This window comes from Antechinus flavipes, chromosome 5, assembly GCF_016432865.1.
Source record: "Antechinus flavipes isolate AdamAnt ecotype Samford, QLD, Australia chromosome 5, AdamAnt_v2, whole genome shotgun sequence".
NCBI classification, from domain to species: Eukaryota; Metazoa; Chordata; class Mammalia; order Dasyuromorphia; family Dasyuridae; genus Antechinus; species Antechinus flavipes.
The window spans coordinates 43,526,210-43,541,088 of record NC_067402.1 but is presented as its reverse complement, the minus strand read 5'-3'; the positions used below and the strand labels follow the sequence as shown (position 1 = coordinate 43,541,088).

General features: G+C 34.8%; 1 protein-coding gene across 1 annotated transcript in view; it reads left to right on the top strand.

Annotated features, from left to right (window-relative positions):
• The window catches only part of MYRIP (myosin VIIA and Rab interacting protein), a 455,750-nt gene that overhangs the window by 219,233 nt on the left and 221,638 nt on the right, over positions 1-14,879 (top strand). The window contains 1 exon segment of the mRNA XM_051961221.1: positions 3,912-4,133. Coding sequence (XP_051817181.1) covers positions 3,912-4,133 — 222 coding nt within the window.

The following is a 14,879-nucleotide window of genomic DNA, read 5'->3' as shown; positions in this document are numbered from 1 at the left end:
CATATATAAATATAAACATATATTTATATTATGTATTATATATGTAACATCTATGTACATCCCTAGGTGCATGCACATTGTGAATTATCCACATAGAGATCATAAAACCTTGAGGGCTAATGAGATTATCAAGAAAGCAGAGCCTGAGACAATTACACTAGAAGGCATGATATGGATGATGAACCAATAAAAAAGACTAAGAAGATGTCAAAGAAATTCAAGAGAAAGCTGCATTGTGAAATTCAGAGAAGAGAGACTATGTGATAGGGATGATAATATCAAATACGGCAGATATCTTGAGATGAGTACTGAGAAAAGATTATCTGATTTGGCATTTAAAAAGTTTTTAGCAGGGCAGCCTGTTGGTGTAATAGATAGAGCACCAATCCTGAAATCAGGAGGACCTGAGTTCAAATATGATCTTAAATCCTTAACCCTCTCTGGCTTAACCCCAATTGCCTCAGAAAAAAAAATTAGTAATTTTGAAGAGAGTGTATATACCTGCAGATCATCTTCTTAAATTGAGCAATTAGGTCAAGTTGCAGTGGGTATGAGTGAATACAAAGAAAGTGGAGGCACTAAGTGAAGAGCTTTTTCAAAGAGTTGGACTGAGAAAAGGAAGTGAGATTTAGGGGAGAAGCTTGAAGGGATGGTAGGTTCTAATGTTTTTTTTAAGAATGAGGATAACTTATTTCTTGAATAAGAAAATATCATGGATAGACTATGGCTTCAGAAATATTAATTTGTTTCCATGTGAAGGATAGATTAGAGATGGAAACTATATGAAGGGAATTAATTGGGAGACTATTGCAAATATTTCAAGCAAGAGAGGACGAGAGCCTGAATTGAGTGTTCTAACAGGTAAGAAGTGAATGAATGTGAGAAATGTGGAGTAAGAATAACTGAATTCAGATGATTGTAGAGGGTGAAACATTAAAGATGAATGTGAGAACGGTTTGAAAATTTGAAACTTGAGAATGACTGGGAAAGTGGTAATGTCTACAGAAATGGAGAAATTGGGAAGAGAGGAGAATGTAAGGGCAAAGATAATGAGTTCAATTGTAGATATATCACGGAACTCCAGCTGGCTACTTTTCCTTCCTGAGGGAGGACTAAGAATAATGATTTCTATTGATTAAACGTACTAAACATCATGTACTTGGCTCTGTAATAATGAGTGAGTGACATTTGGAGTCAAGTAAAAATCTGGGTATTTGCAAAATGTGCTCTCTGAGTCCTGTTGCTACTCCAACTATAGTTAATCTATCTACTGCTTCATGGCTCTGCAAGTTAACTTGTGTCTTTGGCAACTGTCATAGACATTCATCACGGAGCTGACCTGCTGAATAGTACCTGCTGGATAGCCTAGTCCATTTCTCCTCATTAATACAGAATTCTTTTGCTAAACTTAGCTGCAATGAGTTACATCGCTTGCCTTCACACTCCATAATTGCTTCATTAAGTCCCTAGTGTCAAAATATCCTCATTGTCATAAATGTTTTTCTCTTTTCTAAGTTGAATTATAACAACTCTATATGTTCTAATACATTTACCTGTTTGTGCCTTTATCCCATGGAAGGGGATCTTGGGAAGTTAGTCTTTTGAAATATCTTTAAATCAAATGCAGTCTGTTCCATAATCACTTAGCCAATGAACTCTAATTCATAAGTTCCTTTATAATTTAGCAATGGATAGATTTCACTACAACTTCTGAAAAAAAAATATTTTCTACTTCTGATTCATTGAGATTATGCTGAAGAATTAGGGAAAGAGGCAGTGATTTGACTCAATCAGTTAAGTGTACATACCTGCAGATCATCTTCTTAAGGATTTTCCTATCAGATTTTCCAAGAGAAAAGAGAAATTATTCTGAACAGCTATAACTATGGTACATTTGTTTTTCAAACGCCAAATGTTACTTGAGTCCAGATGTCATGGAATATTGGCAATCTGGGCAAGGCAATGGTGTGGGAATTTAATTGACATTAAATAAATTGTTATAGTATGTTTTATGGACATAACAAAATTGTCCTTTTCAACTGGTTCTATGTGGTCTCTAATGATAGGGACAGATAGTGTCCTGGTGGATAGAGTATTAAGCTTTAAGTCAGGAAGAAATTAGTTCAAATCTTGCCTAGAACATTTTCAAGATATGTGACCTTACTAAGCAACTGCTCAGACTCTCTTAGTCTCCTCATCTGTAAAATGAATAACAATAATATTATTGATAATAATAATTGATAATAATAATAATGAGATAATAATAGTAGCTATACCCCACAGGTTTGTTGTAATTATTAAATGAGATTTTATTTGTAAAGTACTTTACAAACTTTAAGTGCCATGTAAATGCTAGCTATTACTATTATATCACTATATTAATTATGTTATCTTGTAATTATTACAATTATATTGCATATTATATTGATAATTATTATAATTATAATATCTTGTTATAGTATTGTTATCATTATTATCAAATTATATTTTATTTAGGCATTTAAAAATTATAGTATGTGAATTAATCATCCCACAGTCTTGAATATATACTAAGTGTGGTGGATAAAAATAGAGACCAGGAAAAAGATCCAGGATACATGAATTTTTGTCCTTGTCTGAGTGCCATTAATATGTAATCTAACTTTCCAGTGCTTTGTTTTCTATATATGTGAAGTGGATTTAAATTTAAAGTCTGATACATACTGTCTGCTTGACTTTGGGCAGGTCAGTTAACCTTTTAATGCTTCTCACAATTCTCTAAGATTATAAATAAGTTGTAGAAAAGCTGAGGATTTTCTTGGATAAAGGGTATTTCATTATTAGGACTGCATATTGAAGTAAGCAAAGGTTCCCACATGGCCAAGTTTTTAAGACACATCTCATATAGGGATGTCACACAGATTCATGTTTTAAAACAAATGCTATAAGTGACATTAAAGAAAAGCATTATTTTAAGATGTTATTCTTTTTGAGGTATACCTAATTTTGTAATGATGTGTATATTTTAATTCTGTCTCTGGATGAAGAGATTCAGATTGTTTCTCTTACAGAACTAGAAATTAAAACTAAGCCCCACAATTATGTTTCCTTTCTGAAGGGTCATTGAGATCACAAAATAAGGTATTTCTAGACTGGCCATTTTCCAGGAAGATTCTGTTTAGTTTTTTAAATCCCACTGCTACCTGGACCTGCTCTCTTTAAGTCCTCATTTTATATTACTCTCTGTCCCATATACTTTAATCCAGTCAAAATGGCTTTCTCTCTGTTCTTATACACAGCATATCATCTCATATTTCAGAGCTTATGCCTGGAATACACTCCTTCCTCATCTTAAAGAAAATTTCTCTTGCTTCAAGGCGTGGTTATATGCTTAAAGATTTCCTGATTCCCCTGACTTCTGATATCTTCCATCTCCTTAACTACAGACTTATTTTTATATTAGTTCTCTATGTGTCTCTTTCTACCTCTGTCTCTCTCTCCCCTTCTCTCCCTTCCTTCCTTTCTATCTCTCTCTTTTCCCTTATTCTTCTTTCTTTTTCCTGCTCTCTCTCTCCCTCTCTTGATCCCTATTTCCCTTTTCCTCGCTATCCCTCACTTTTTCCATCTCTTCTCTCTTTCCACTTCTGCCTCTCTCTTTCTCTGTCTCTCTATATAATATATATGCACATATATACATGCATGTGTATGTAAATACACATACTTGCTGGCTAGGACTCTTACATTTTTGCCATTGTATACCTGGTATCTAACACAAAAAGTAAGTGCTTCCCCAAAGCTAACTGATTCATTGGAGACTAGCTGATAATGAGTTATATGAGAAAAGGGGAAGAAGGATTCGGGCAAGCTTTTATCTGCTGTGACTAAAGATTCTCACTTACTCTTTTTTCTCCTTCTCCTTATGGTTTTCCCAGTGAGATGAAGCAAAAGCTTGATGAAGAAGGCAGCAAGTGTAGCATCCTCTCCAAGCACCGACAATTCACAGAGCACTGCTGCATGCGCTGTTGTGCCCCTTTCACCTTTCTCCTCAACACGAAAAGGCAATGCTGTGACTGCAAGTACAACATCTGCAAAAGCTGCAGTTCCTACCAGAAAAAGGAGAGGGTGTGGCTGTGTTGTGTCTGCCAGCAAACCAGGTAAGAATAGGGTCTAGAGGCTCCGCCAAAGTCAGCCTCCTAATGCTACTGGTACACTTCACCAATTCTTTTTTCCACAGGTATGCCTACCAGCTCCTGGCTATTAAAAAGGGAGTAATGGGAAATTGTACTGAAATGTCATTTCAGGAAGATTCTTAATTAGATTATTCTCCTTCTCTTAATTGGCAAACATTTATTTTCTCTCCTTACTTTTTCCCTCCCAACTTGGAAGATTTCTATGGGATTATTTCCAGGCATTTACTGTGTGTGAAGTTGAGGAAGAAGAGAGGAAAAGAAGTGAAAAGAGAAGGGTTTGCACCTGAAACATAAATCCCCATTCTTCAGCCTTAATTGCTAATTGCTGTTCATTTATGGAGACTGGAATTCCTGATGTTTTGGGCACAAGAGATCTCCAAAATTCTCAAAATAGGGAGATTTTTAAAATTGAGTTTCATTTCTCTGGTGTTCTTAGGCATTTCATAGTGCAGTCTTCACCACACAATCCTTCTTTGGAGGAAAAAAAGAGGGAAAGTGGAAAGGGAAAACTTGGAAGAATCCACTATAAGACCCTTAAAATTGTATAAATCATAGGTTTCAAACTCATCAGAGTACAATGTAATGAGACATGTTTAACAAAATAAATAAAAATGCAATACAACATAGATGATGTTAATTTGTGATTTTCTAAGTCATTATATGGCCAACAAGGATTCCTATTTGAATTGTATTCCACTGATAGAAATCATTCCTTCGATTCCATTATGTATAATGGGCTTCAAATGACTTGCTCCAGCATGGATTTTACTAGATGGCTTCTGAGGATTCGTTCAGCTCTGAATTCTCTCATCAAGAGTATTATCCAAGAGGACAACCAAAAGTGCATAGGAGGGAAACTTTAAGTCAAGGATTAAAAATTCCTGATGATATGAATGAATAAAACCTATGAATAAAAGATAATCTCGCATCTGTCACCAGACCATTACATGGCATTTTTATAGTCTCCTGCCAGGATCACCTAAATGTCACTTTGTGGCATTTGGGTATGACTTTAGGAGCATTACATGACCAATTCAAGAAAGAAGAAATCAGAACATGCAATGTGTCCCTGAGGCATGTATTTGCTTTTTTTCCTCTAGGGTTTGCAATGCAGTCTTATTGTGGTTTAATTTGCCATTTGGGATTTTTGTAGTCATAGGAAAATAAAGATTCTTTCCAATTTTCCCTCGGTACAAGAAATGGTAGACATCTCATAATAGACAGAATTCACTCGAGTTCCACTGTAAAGGATATGGTATATCTCCCAGTGGCCAAAGTTGGCTTTGCATATAAACAAAGCAGGTGAACATCTGCATACTTATTTGAAGCAGATCCAGAGTGTCACCCGTGTGTAATGTAATGATCACTAGACTATATTAAGAGAGCAGTGTTCTGATGCTAACTGCCACTAACTAGAGCTGTGTCATTTGGGAAGTCATCCAATTTCTCTGAATCTTGAATACTTACTTTCTCAGATAAAATGCTATCTAAAGTCTTTTCTAATTCCCTGTTTCTGTAAGCACTTCTCCCTTCCAACAAACAAATTCTTTTTCATTGGCCTAGCTATCAATTATGAAATGACCACATAGCTTCTTTAATTTAAAACAATAAATCCCCTAATGAAAATGTAATTTTATTATTTTCAGTTTTATTTCAATTATATTCAAGTATAAATTGAAATTAAATTCCAAATTAATTGATCAGAATAGCTAATCAGATTGTTGATGGGATGGAAAATAGCGCAGATAAAGTTTTTGTTTCAGAATGATCAGGGAAACTTAGGAGCATGGGGAATTGGCTAGGAGAAGAGGTGGTTGTTGCATCTCAGAGCACTCCGTAGGTTATATGAAGGTTCTTTGGATGATAAGGGAAAACATGAAGTAAGGGTTCAAGGGAGGAAGGGAGGGCAAACTTCTTCAACTCCAGTCTTAGGCCCAAACTTTTGGTACCTCTAAACCAAGAAATAACAAGAGTTTATTTGTGTTGAGCCTCTCCCAAGATATAGTTACTCTCATAGCTCCAGAAGACTTATTTCATGTGAAGCAGGTTGTGAAGGCAATCACAACACTTCTCACTTGGTTCTAAGGGCTTAGTCATTCCACTTGATGTGTACATCCCCTATAAGCAGTACCAAAGAAACATACACCCTTTTGTGCTGTTCTTCAGGTCTCCAATGTTCACTTTTTCTACCTTAAAAACTGTCATGTAAATAATATGGAAATATGTTTAATAGGATTGTACATGTATAACCTATATCAGATTGCTTACTGTCTTGGGAAGAGGATAGAGGAAGAAGGGAGGGAGAAAAAAATTGGAACCCAAAATCTTATAGAAGTAAATGTTGAAAAAAATTAAATACTATTAAATGGAGAAAAGACTGTCTTGTTGTTGAAAAAGCTCTGGTTATAACAGGAGAGATGGTTTAGTCTTTGCTTTATAGATACTTCCTATTTTATAGAATCACAGAATCTGAGCACTGAAAAGAACTTTGATGTCTCATCCAACAGAAATCTAAAAATTAATCTTCACTATGCCATATCAGACCAATGGTCATCTATCCTATGCTTGTAGACTTCCAGTAAGGAGGAATCGGCTGCCTGATGGGGAAACCAATTCCACCTCTGAGTTGCCAACATTGTTAGGAAACTCTTCCTGGTATTACATCTGAGTTTGCCTCTGTGGAATTTCTATGTGTCTCTTCATTATTCCAGGTCGTTCCCTCTCCAGCTGAACAGAACAAATCATCTTACCCTTGTTTCATATACTAACCCTTCATATACTTAAAGACAGCCGTGTGTCTGTCTCATACTCTACTACCCAAACCTTCTGCTTTCCAGGTTTCTGTTAATGTTAAGTCATTTCAGTCACATCCAACCTTGATGGTTCCATTTGGACTTTTCTTGGCAAAGACATTGGAGTGGTTGGCCATTTCCTTCTCTAGCTCATTATGAGATTATTTTTGTGAACTTCTATACTTGCAAAAAAAAATTCACCTGATGGCATCTCCACACTCATCTAGCTGGATACTCAAACAACATTTATAAGAACATAATTTTGATAGTAGAAGGGCCTTACACATCATAGTATCCAACTGTTGAATTAATTTTTATTTATAGAGTAAGTGATGAAATCCATGGAGGATGGATGATATTTGCTCAAGGTCATTCAACTAATAAATAGAACTAATATTTACTCTTTGGTCTCGAACCCAAATTTAGTGTTCTTTCCTCTGTCACAAGATGTTCTTCCTCATGGGGAACATCAAAGCTAAACAAAAATGATCATACTTCATGCATACTATACAGAGCCTTCCTACTTACTTGGGGTTGACACAATAATTTCTGAGGTCCCTTTCCATTCTGAGATTCTATGATACAAAGTAGTAGTAATAATAACAATTAGTGAAGACATTTCCAATTCTTTAAAATTTACAAAATATTTTATACTGATTTTTCCTCAATCTTCACAATGAACTTATAGGGGGTATTGTCCCCATTTTCTAGATAAGAAAACTAAAGTTAGGAGGTGCAGCAATTGATACATGAGCAAATAACATGAGTGTCAGAGGTAGAGTTTGAGCCCATTTGGCTCCCAACCCAGTAGTCTTTACAAGATAGACTGCCTTCAAGGAGTTTACCATTTTATTGGATAGAAAAACTTTTTAAATGTAAAACCATTATGACTATTTGATTTTGAACAAGGAGAAGCCAATACTATCTTCCTTCAGTTACTGTCTTCCTTTAAATCACTACTACAATGAAACTTAGTTGAATAAAATCCAAACTTCCTATGAATAGAGCTAAAAGAAGAGTAAGGAGAAGCTCGGTGGCACCAGGTCTGGACTCAGGAAGACCCGAACTCAAATATGACCTCAGATGTTTACTAGCTGTGTGAGTCTGAGCAAGTCACTTAAACCTGCGTGCCACATTTTTCTTATTCCATCTTCACCAAGAAAGCCCCAAAGAGTTGGACACAACTGGACAATAAACACAAGTAAAAGGACTGTTGTCTTCATCCTTTTGGGTGTTTATTGTGGGGGTTTAGGAAGGCAGCAAGAAAGGGAGAAGATTTAAAGGATTCTATAATTAGAAATAATATTTAAAGATACTCGAGAAATATACCACTATTTGGTCTATATCTTAAAGAGAAAAAGAAGAAAAGAACACACAAAATATGTACAAAAATATTTATAGAACTTCTTAAATCGAGGCAAAGTAATAAGAAACTGAGGGAAAGGGTATATGTTAATTGTGGGATGGTTAAAGATATGGTCTATGAATGTCATAAGAAATGATGAAAGGAATAAAGAGAAATGTGGGAAGATTTATAGGAACTGATGCAGAATAAAATGAATAGAAACAGGGGAATAATTTATTAATTTGCACAATAACAATAACATTGTAAAGATAAATAACTTTAAAAGATGTAAGAACTCTAACCAAGACAATAACTAAGCATAATTACAGAAAATCCATGATTAAACAATCTACCAACTGAGAGAGAAGTAATAGAAGTTATAGACTCAGAATACAGAGTGAGACATCTATATTTTTAGATGTGACTGATATGGGAATTATTTTCCCTTTATTACAGATATTTGTTACAAGGGTAATGTGTTTCCTCTTTTTTAAAGTCAGAGGAAGTGGGAGGGAAAATATTTTTCCTAATTTTTAAAAATTAAATTGAAAATTTTAACTACTAAGGTATATACACACATATTTCTAGTTTATTCATATGTATGTATATAATTTTGTATCTATTTTACTATTTACATCACATATTTATATATAGTATATAAACATTTAAATATATATGTGTATATATGCACATATATACTTAAGTATACATACAAATATATAAATATCTTCTTATCTGTCTATATAGGTAGATAGGTGATAGAAAAATAGATGATAGGCACATAGATGATAGATAAAAAAGGTGATATATCATTAGATGATAAATGGAGAGAGTTAAATAGATAGAAAGATAGATGGTAGAAAGATAATTAATGATTAGATAGATAATATAGATATAGATAGAAAGATGATATATTAATAGATGATAGGTGGATAAATAGGGAGATAGCAAGATAGATGGATAGATAGAAATATAGTAGATAATAGATGAAAAATAGAAAGATAGATGATAGGGAGATGGATACATAGAAAGATAGGTGATAAATGATAGATAAAGAGAGAGGAGAAGGAGAGGGATAAAGGGAGGGAAGGTGATGAAAAAGATAGATGATAGATGGATAGATATCATGAATTCCTCATCATTCTCTTTTAGACCAGGGGAGTGGTTGGGTCTGTCCTGTTTCTTTCATTTTAGTCCCTTAAAATATCCTGGAGCCTTCTGTTGATGTTTTTTCTCCTTCAAGCCTGCCCTTTACACTCATTTTCACCTACTATTATGAGGTTAAAACATAAGGGGAAGGATTATAATTTCTTTTTTATTTTATTTTATTTTTAAATAACTTTTTATTTGTAGAACCCATGCCAGGGTAATTTTTTACATTATCCCTTGCACTCACTTCTGTTCCAATTTTCCTCTCCCTCCCTCCACCCCCTCCCCCAGATGGCACGCAGTTCTATACATGTTAAATAGGTTACAGTATATACTAGATATAATATATGTGTACAGAACCGAACAGTTCTCTTGTTGCACAGGGAGAATTGGATTCAGAAGGTAAAAATAACCCAGGAAGAAAAACAAAAATGCAGATAGTTCACATTCGTTTCCCAGTGTTCTTTCTTTGGGTGTAGCTGCTTCTGTCCATACTTGATCAATTGAAACTGAGTTAGATCTCTTTGTTGATGAAATCCACTTCCATCAGAATACATCCTCATACAGTATCGTTGTTTAAGTATATAATGATCTCCTGGTTCTGCTCATTTCACTTAGCATCAGTTCATGTAAGTCTCTCCAAACCTCTTTGTATTCATCCTGCTGGTCATTTCTTACAGAACAATAATATTGAAGGATTATAATTTCCAAGTAAAGATGATCATGAATTTTTACTCTTTATGGATCACCCAGTAACTACATTATCTGAATTTTGAATAATGGAGGGAGGAACTCTGAAAATATAGGAATTAATTCTTTTTTTGTTTTTGTTTTTTTATTGTAGCTTTTTATTTACAAGTTATATGCAATTAATTCTTTTAAAAATTGCAGATAATCAAATGAGGTACAGTTGGACCTGAGTTCAAATCTTGTATTTTCCATTTATTCCCTATGTGACTTTGGACTCAGTTTTCTCATTTATAAAATAAGAAGGTTAGACTCCTTTGAGCTCCAAATATCTTATCCCATGATGTACTGGGAAAGAAAGAAAACATCAAGGCACAAAAGTTAGATTTAATTTCATAGCTCATTTGCATACTAATGGTGTGACCTTGGGCAAACAATTTTCTGGCATGAATCCTGTTTCATTATTCTTAAATGAGGGGATTGGATTAAATGATCCCTAAGGACCCGTCCATCTTTAAAGCAAAGACCTCATGTAATGAGCATCTACTGCTGTCTAAGCCAGATTTTGTGCAAGGTACAGGAAAGGTTTATGATCTCACTGGTTCTCAAGAAGATTGAGATTAGTTAGTCAAGGCGGAGATATAGGTAAAAATATCTGATGACATACAGTAGTAATATGAGCAGAAAAGACATGGAGGGCAACAGGAAAGTGTTCAGAGGAGAGAGAAGGAGAGGGAGAAGGAGAGGGAAAGGGAGAGGGAGAGAGGGAGGGGAGAAGGAGGAAGAGAGGAAGAAAAAGGGGGAGAAAGAGAGATGGAAAAGGAGACGGAGAGAGGGAGGAGAAGAGGAAGAGAGAGGGGGGAGGAGAGAGGGAGAAGGGGAGAGGAAAAGAGGGAGAGGGAGAGAGAGAGGGAGAGTGCTGGGGTGCTGAAGAGTTCAAGAGCTGCCCCCATAGAGGACAAGAGGGCATGATGTGGGATCTATAGCATAGGCAGAATTCAGATACATAGGAAGAAAGAGAAGACAATCCAAGAGCAGTAGCCACTTAGGTTTTTATGGCTCAGATAAAGAACAAATGAAGCTTATTCAGGGAACTGCAAAGAGACTTAGGCCTGAGCTTAGAAAGGATGATGTAGATGGAAAGATGAAAAGGGTAGAATGGGGCCGTATTGTGCAGATCTAAGGTATGGCCTTGTTTCTGTAGGTAATCAGGAGCTCTTGAAGGTTCAAATTAAGGTAAGTAGCCCTACATGGCTTCATCTTCTAGGGGAAGCAGGGAATACGCATTTATTGAGCACCTGTTGTATTCCCAGCACTGCTAAGCATTACACAAACATTATCTTGTTTGACCTTCACAATAATCCTTAGAAGTAGATGCTGTTGTTATGCTCATTTTTTTGTTGTTGTTCAGTTGTTTAAGCCATTTCTGACTTTTCATGATCCTATTTGGGGTTTTCATGGCAAAGATATTAGACTGGTTTGCCATATCTTTCTCCAGCCCATTTTATAGATGAGGAAACTAAGTTCCAACTTGTATACCTTGATATAGAATTTGAACATTCTGGAAGGATGGTGACTTTCTTTTTCTAATTATCCTTCTTTCCTAATTGCATCAACAAAAAAATTCTAGTTTTCCAAATTATTGATCACAGCATGGAGCCTTGCATGTGTACTTTAAAAACCTAATTTACATAAGGATCTGTAAATCCTATGTTGCTTAGAAACACTGAAAAGAAAAAAAAATAACTTAATGAATCCATTGCTAGTGTCTAGTTAATTTTTTTCATGGTTCATTTATTTAGGCAATGTACAAATTAGCAATATGTTCCTGTTATATATAGAGTTAGATTTAATTCTTCCTATGTAGTAGGGATCATTGGTCTTTATTAATGCACATGTTTGAACACCGGTGGGGGAAAAAAAAGACTATGGCTCTTTTCTTGGGAAGAAGACTTATTAAGTAATTATGTATTAAGTAACTAATTATGATTAGTTAACTCACTAGACTCATTTGTAATTTTTGCAGATGACAAAAATAGGATTTTGATGATTTCATCTTTTTGTTTATGATGCCATTTGTTTTCTGAAATCTCATTATACTCGCATGCCTTCATTTAATTATACATATCTATAAAGACAGAATGTTCAAATGAATACATTAATTTCACATTTGCGTTGATTTCCCCTTGAGTGACCAGATGTCAGAATCCACTTTCAGGTAGAAGAATAACCAAGAAAACAGCATACTGCTTGCTTTGCTCAAATATAAGCACCTTGAGGGCAAGGACTGTTTCATTTTTTTGTCTTTGTATCTTATATCTTGTACAGACATGATTAGAACCATACTATTTTTGAAGTATGCTAAAACAAAAAATTTATGATAGTTATGTCATTGGTACATGACTATTAGAAGAATATAATTTTCAAGATTCACTTTTTTTCTTCAAAAATATGCTCCTTTGAGTTATAAAGGCTGTAAAGAGAGAGAGAGACTCCAAATCATCTACTCAACTGACATAGATTTACTTTGGATAATGGCCTTCATTTCCTATCCTCTTGATCTGAACCCTCACTTCAAGAAATGGCTTGTTTTCTTTCATGGCCTCCTTGTTGGCTTGAATTGTTGGCTGAATCTATTATCTAAAAGTTACCAGAATGTTTCTGGAAGGCAGACTGAAGAGTAATAAGAATTGGGTTGCATTTTTCATTCATTATCTAATACAGATAGGTTTTATCAATCACCAATACACTATAGAGCAGTTTTCTAATCCTCACTTTTTTTTTAAAACCATGAGAAGATTTTTCTCATTCCCTTCATTAACCAAACTTTATATTGGTGCTTGGAATAGAATATGAGCAATTGGCTTTTGAAGTTTGGCTTCTTTTTTTTACAGTCTTCTCATTTCTGATTTGTGCTGGAAGGATAGCTACCACCCTATCTATTATTTGGGTTGCTAGGAAACCTTCTTTCCCTATGTCAGGTCACTCTTATAAATCTGAGTTTGAAAAGTTCCATATGTGATATTACATATCTGTCATCTCACTAAATTATTAATAGCTTTATTTTTTAAATCACCTCAATTAAACCCTGAAATATAAGCCATTAAATTAGAATGCTCAAATAGCCACCAAACTCATGGCAAAATATTTTGTTTCCCATTGCTAGCACAACAATGAATAAGTGACTTCTCTTTATTTATTATGCCTGGCTTACTGTACCATGCATTTCCATGTCCCCAAATTTCTTAAAAGGACAACAAAGTACCATTTTTAGAAGGATTTTTCCAGCCTAACAAAAGATAATTTTAAAAATAGAAGGTGGACGTTTTCCTTTCTCCATAGAATGTTAATTGATTGACATAAATTTAGTGTTACTGTTCAGTCTATTTCAGTTCTGTAGAACTCCTCCTGACCCTATTTGGGGTTTTCTTGGCAGAGATACTGGAGTTGTTTTCCATTTCCTTCTCCAGTCCATCTGACAGATGAGAAAACTGAAGCAAACAGGGTGAAGTGCCTTGCCCAGGGTCACATAGCTAAGAAGGAAGGTTGGATTTAAAGTGCTGATCTTCCTGACTCCAGGACCGGTGCTCTATCCACTGCACCATTTGTTGCTCTGTAAATCTAATTCTTCCATCATTAACAGTTATGGCAGAAGAGTTTCTCTGGAGTCAGAAAGACCTCATCAGACATCACCAACTATGTGACTGACATAGTTCCTTAGTTTCTCAGTGCCCCAGACAATTCTCAAATGAGTCGGCTTGCAATGCCAGGCACGGGGATTAAAAAGAAAAGCAAAAACAAAGTTCTTGGCCTTCAAAGAGTTGACACATTAATAAAAGAAGATATGATATATATGTATATGTATACATATATATATAATTATTATTATTAAAAGAAGGTCATTTCAGAATGAAGGTACGAAGGAGGGAAGATAGTGAGTGTTAAGCATCTTTGTACAATCCAGAATTACCTCCATAGCACCTAAAGAACGTTCTTTAAGGATAAAGTCATTGAGCTAAGTAAAGGGTTTCAGTTTTATGAAAAATACTTTACCAATACCAGAAAAATAGTCTTGATTTTCCACCTTGGAATAGTGCTACAGTTTAGCCATTTTTTCAGATATATGAATATAAAAAGGTCGGATTTTATTTATATATTCTAGAGTTGTTCACTTTTCCATACTTATATAACTCAGTCACAGCCAAACTCATTATGCTTAACTTTTAAGAACAAATTTGTGTTGAATCCAGCATGGAATATTTCAGACAAATAGAATTTTTTTTTACCCACTCAGTTCTTGGTAACTGAGAAAAGCATTTATATTATAACATGATGTTTTGACTTCAATTATAGATCTTACTGCAGTAGATGGTATAATGTAACACTTTTAAGTCATGGATAGTGGGGACATGAAACATATTGCTTTGTAATCCTCACTGTCTTTAAAACTTTTTGGCTACTATCCAGAGTATTGATTTAATGTAAAATGTCCTCTGTGGTTTGGAATTAGGTTATCTGAACTATAGCTTATTTAGGGTTATTCTTCCAACATATTTGATTAATTGTCTTTGGTCAATTTTAAGAGACAACATATATGTTGATTTCAGTCTAAAGCCAATTTTAGTTAAGCCATGTTAAGATAGGTTATGTCAACTCTGTAAATATACATATTTGCAGGCTTTGTAGCCTGCCTTGGGAATACTGAACCAAAGCATGCAAAAATTTCTAGCAAGGGAA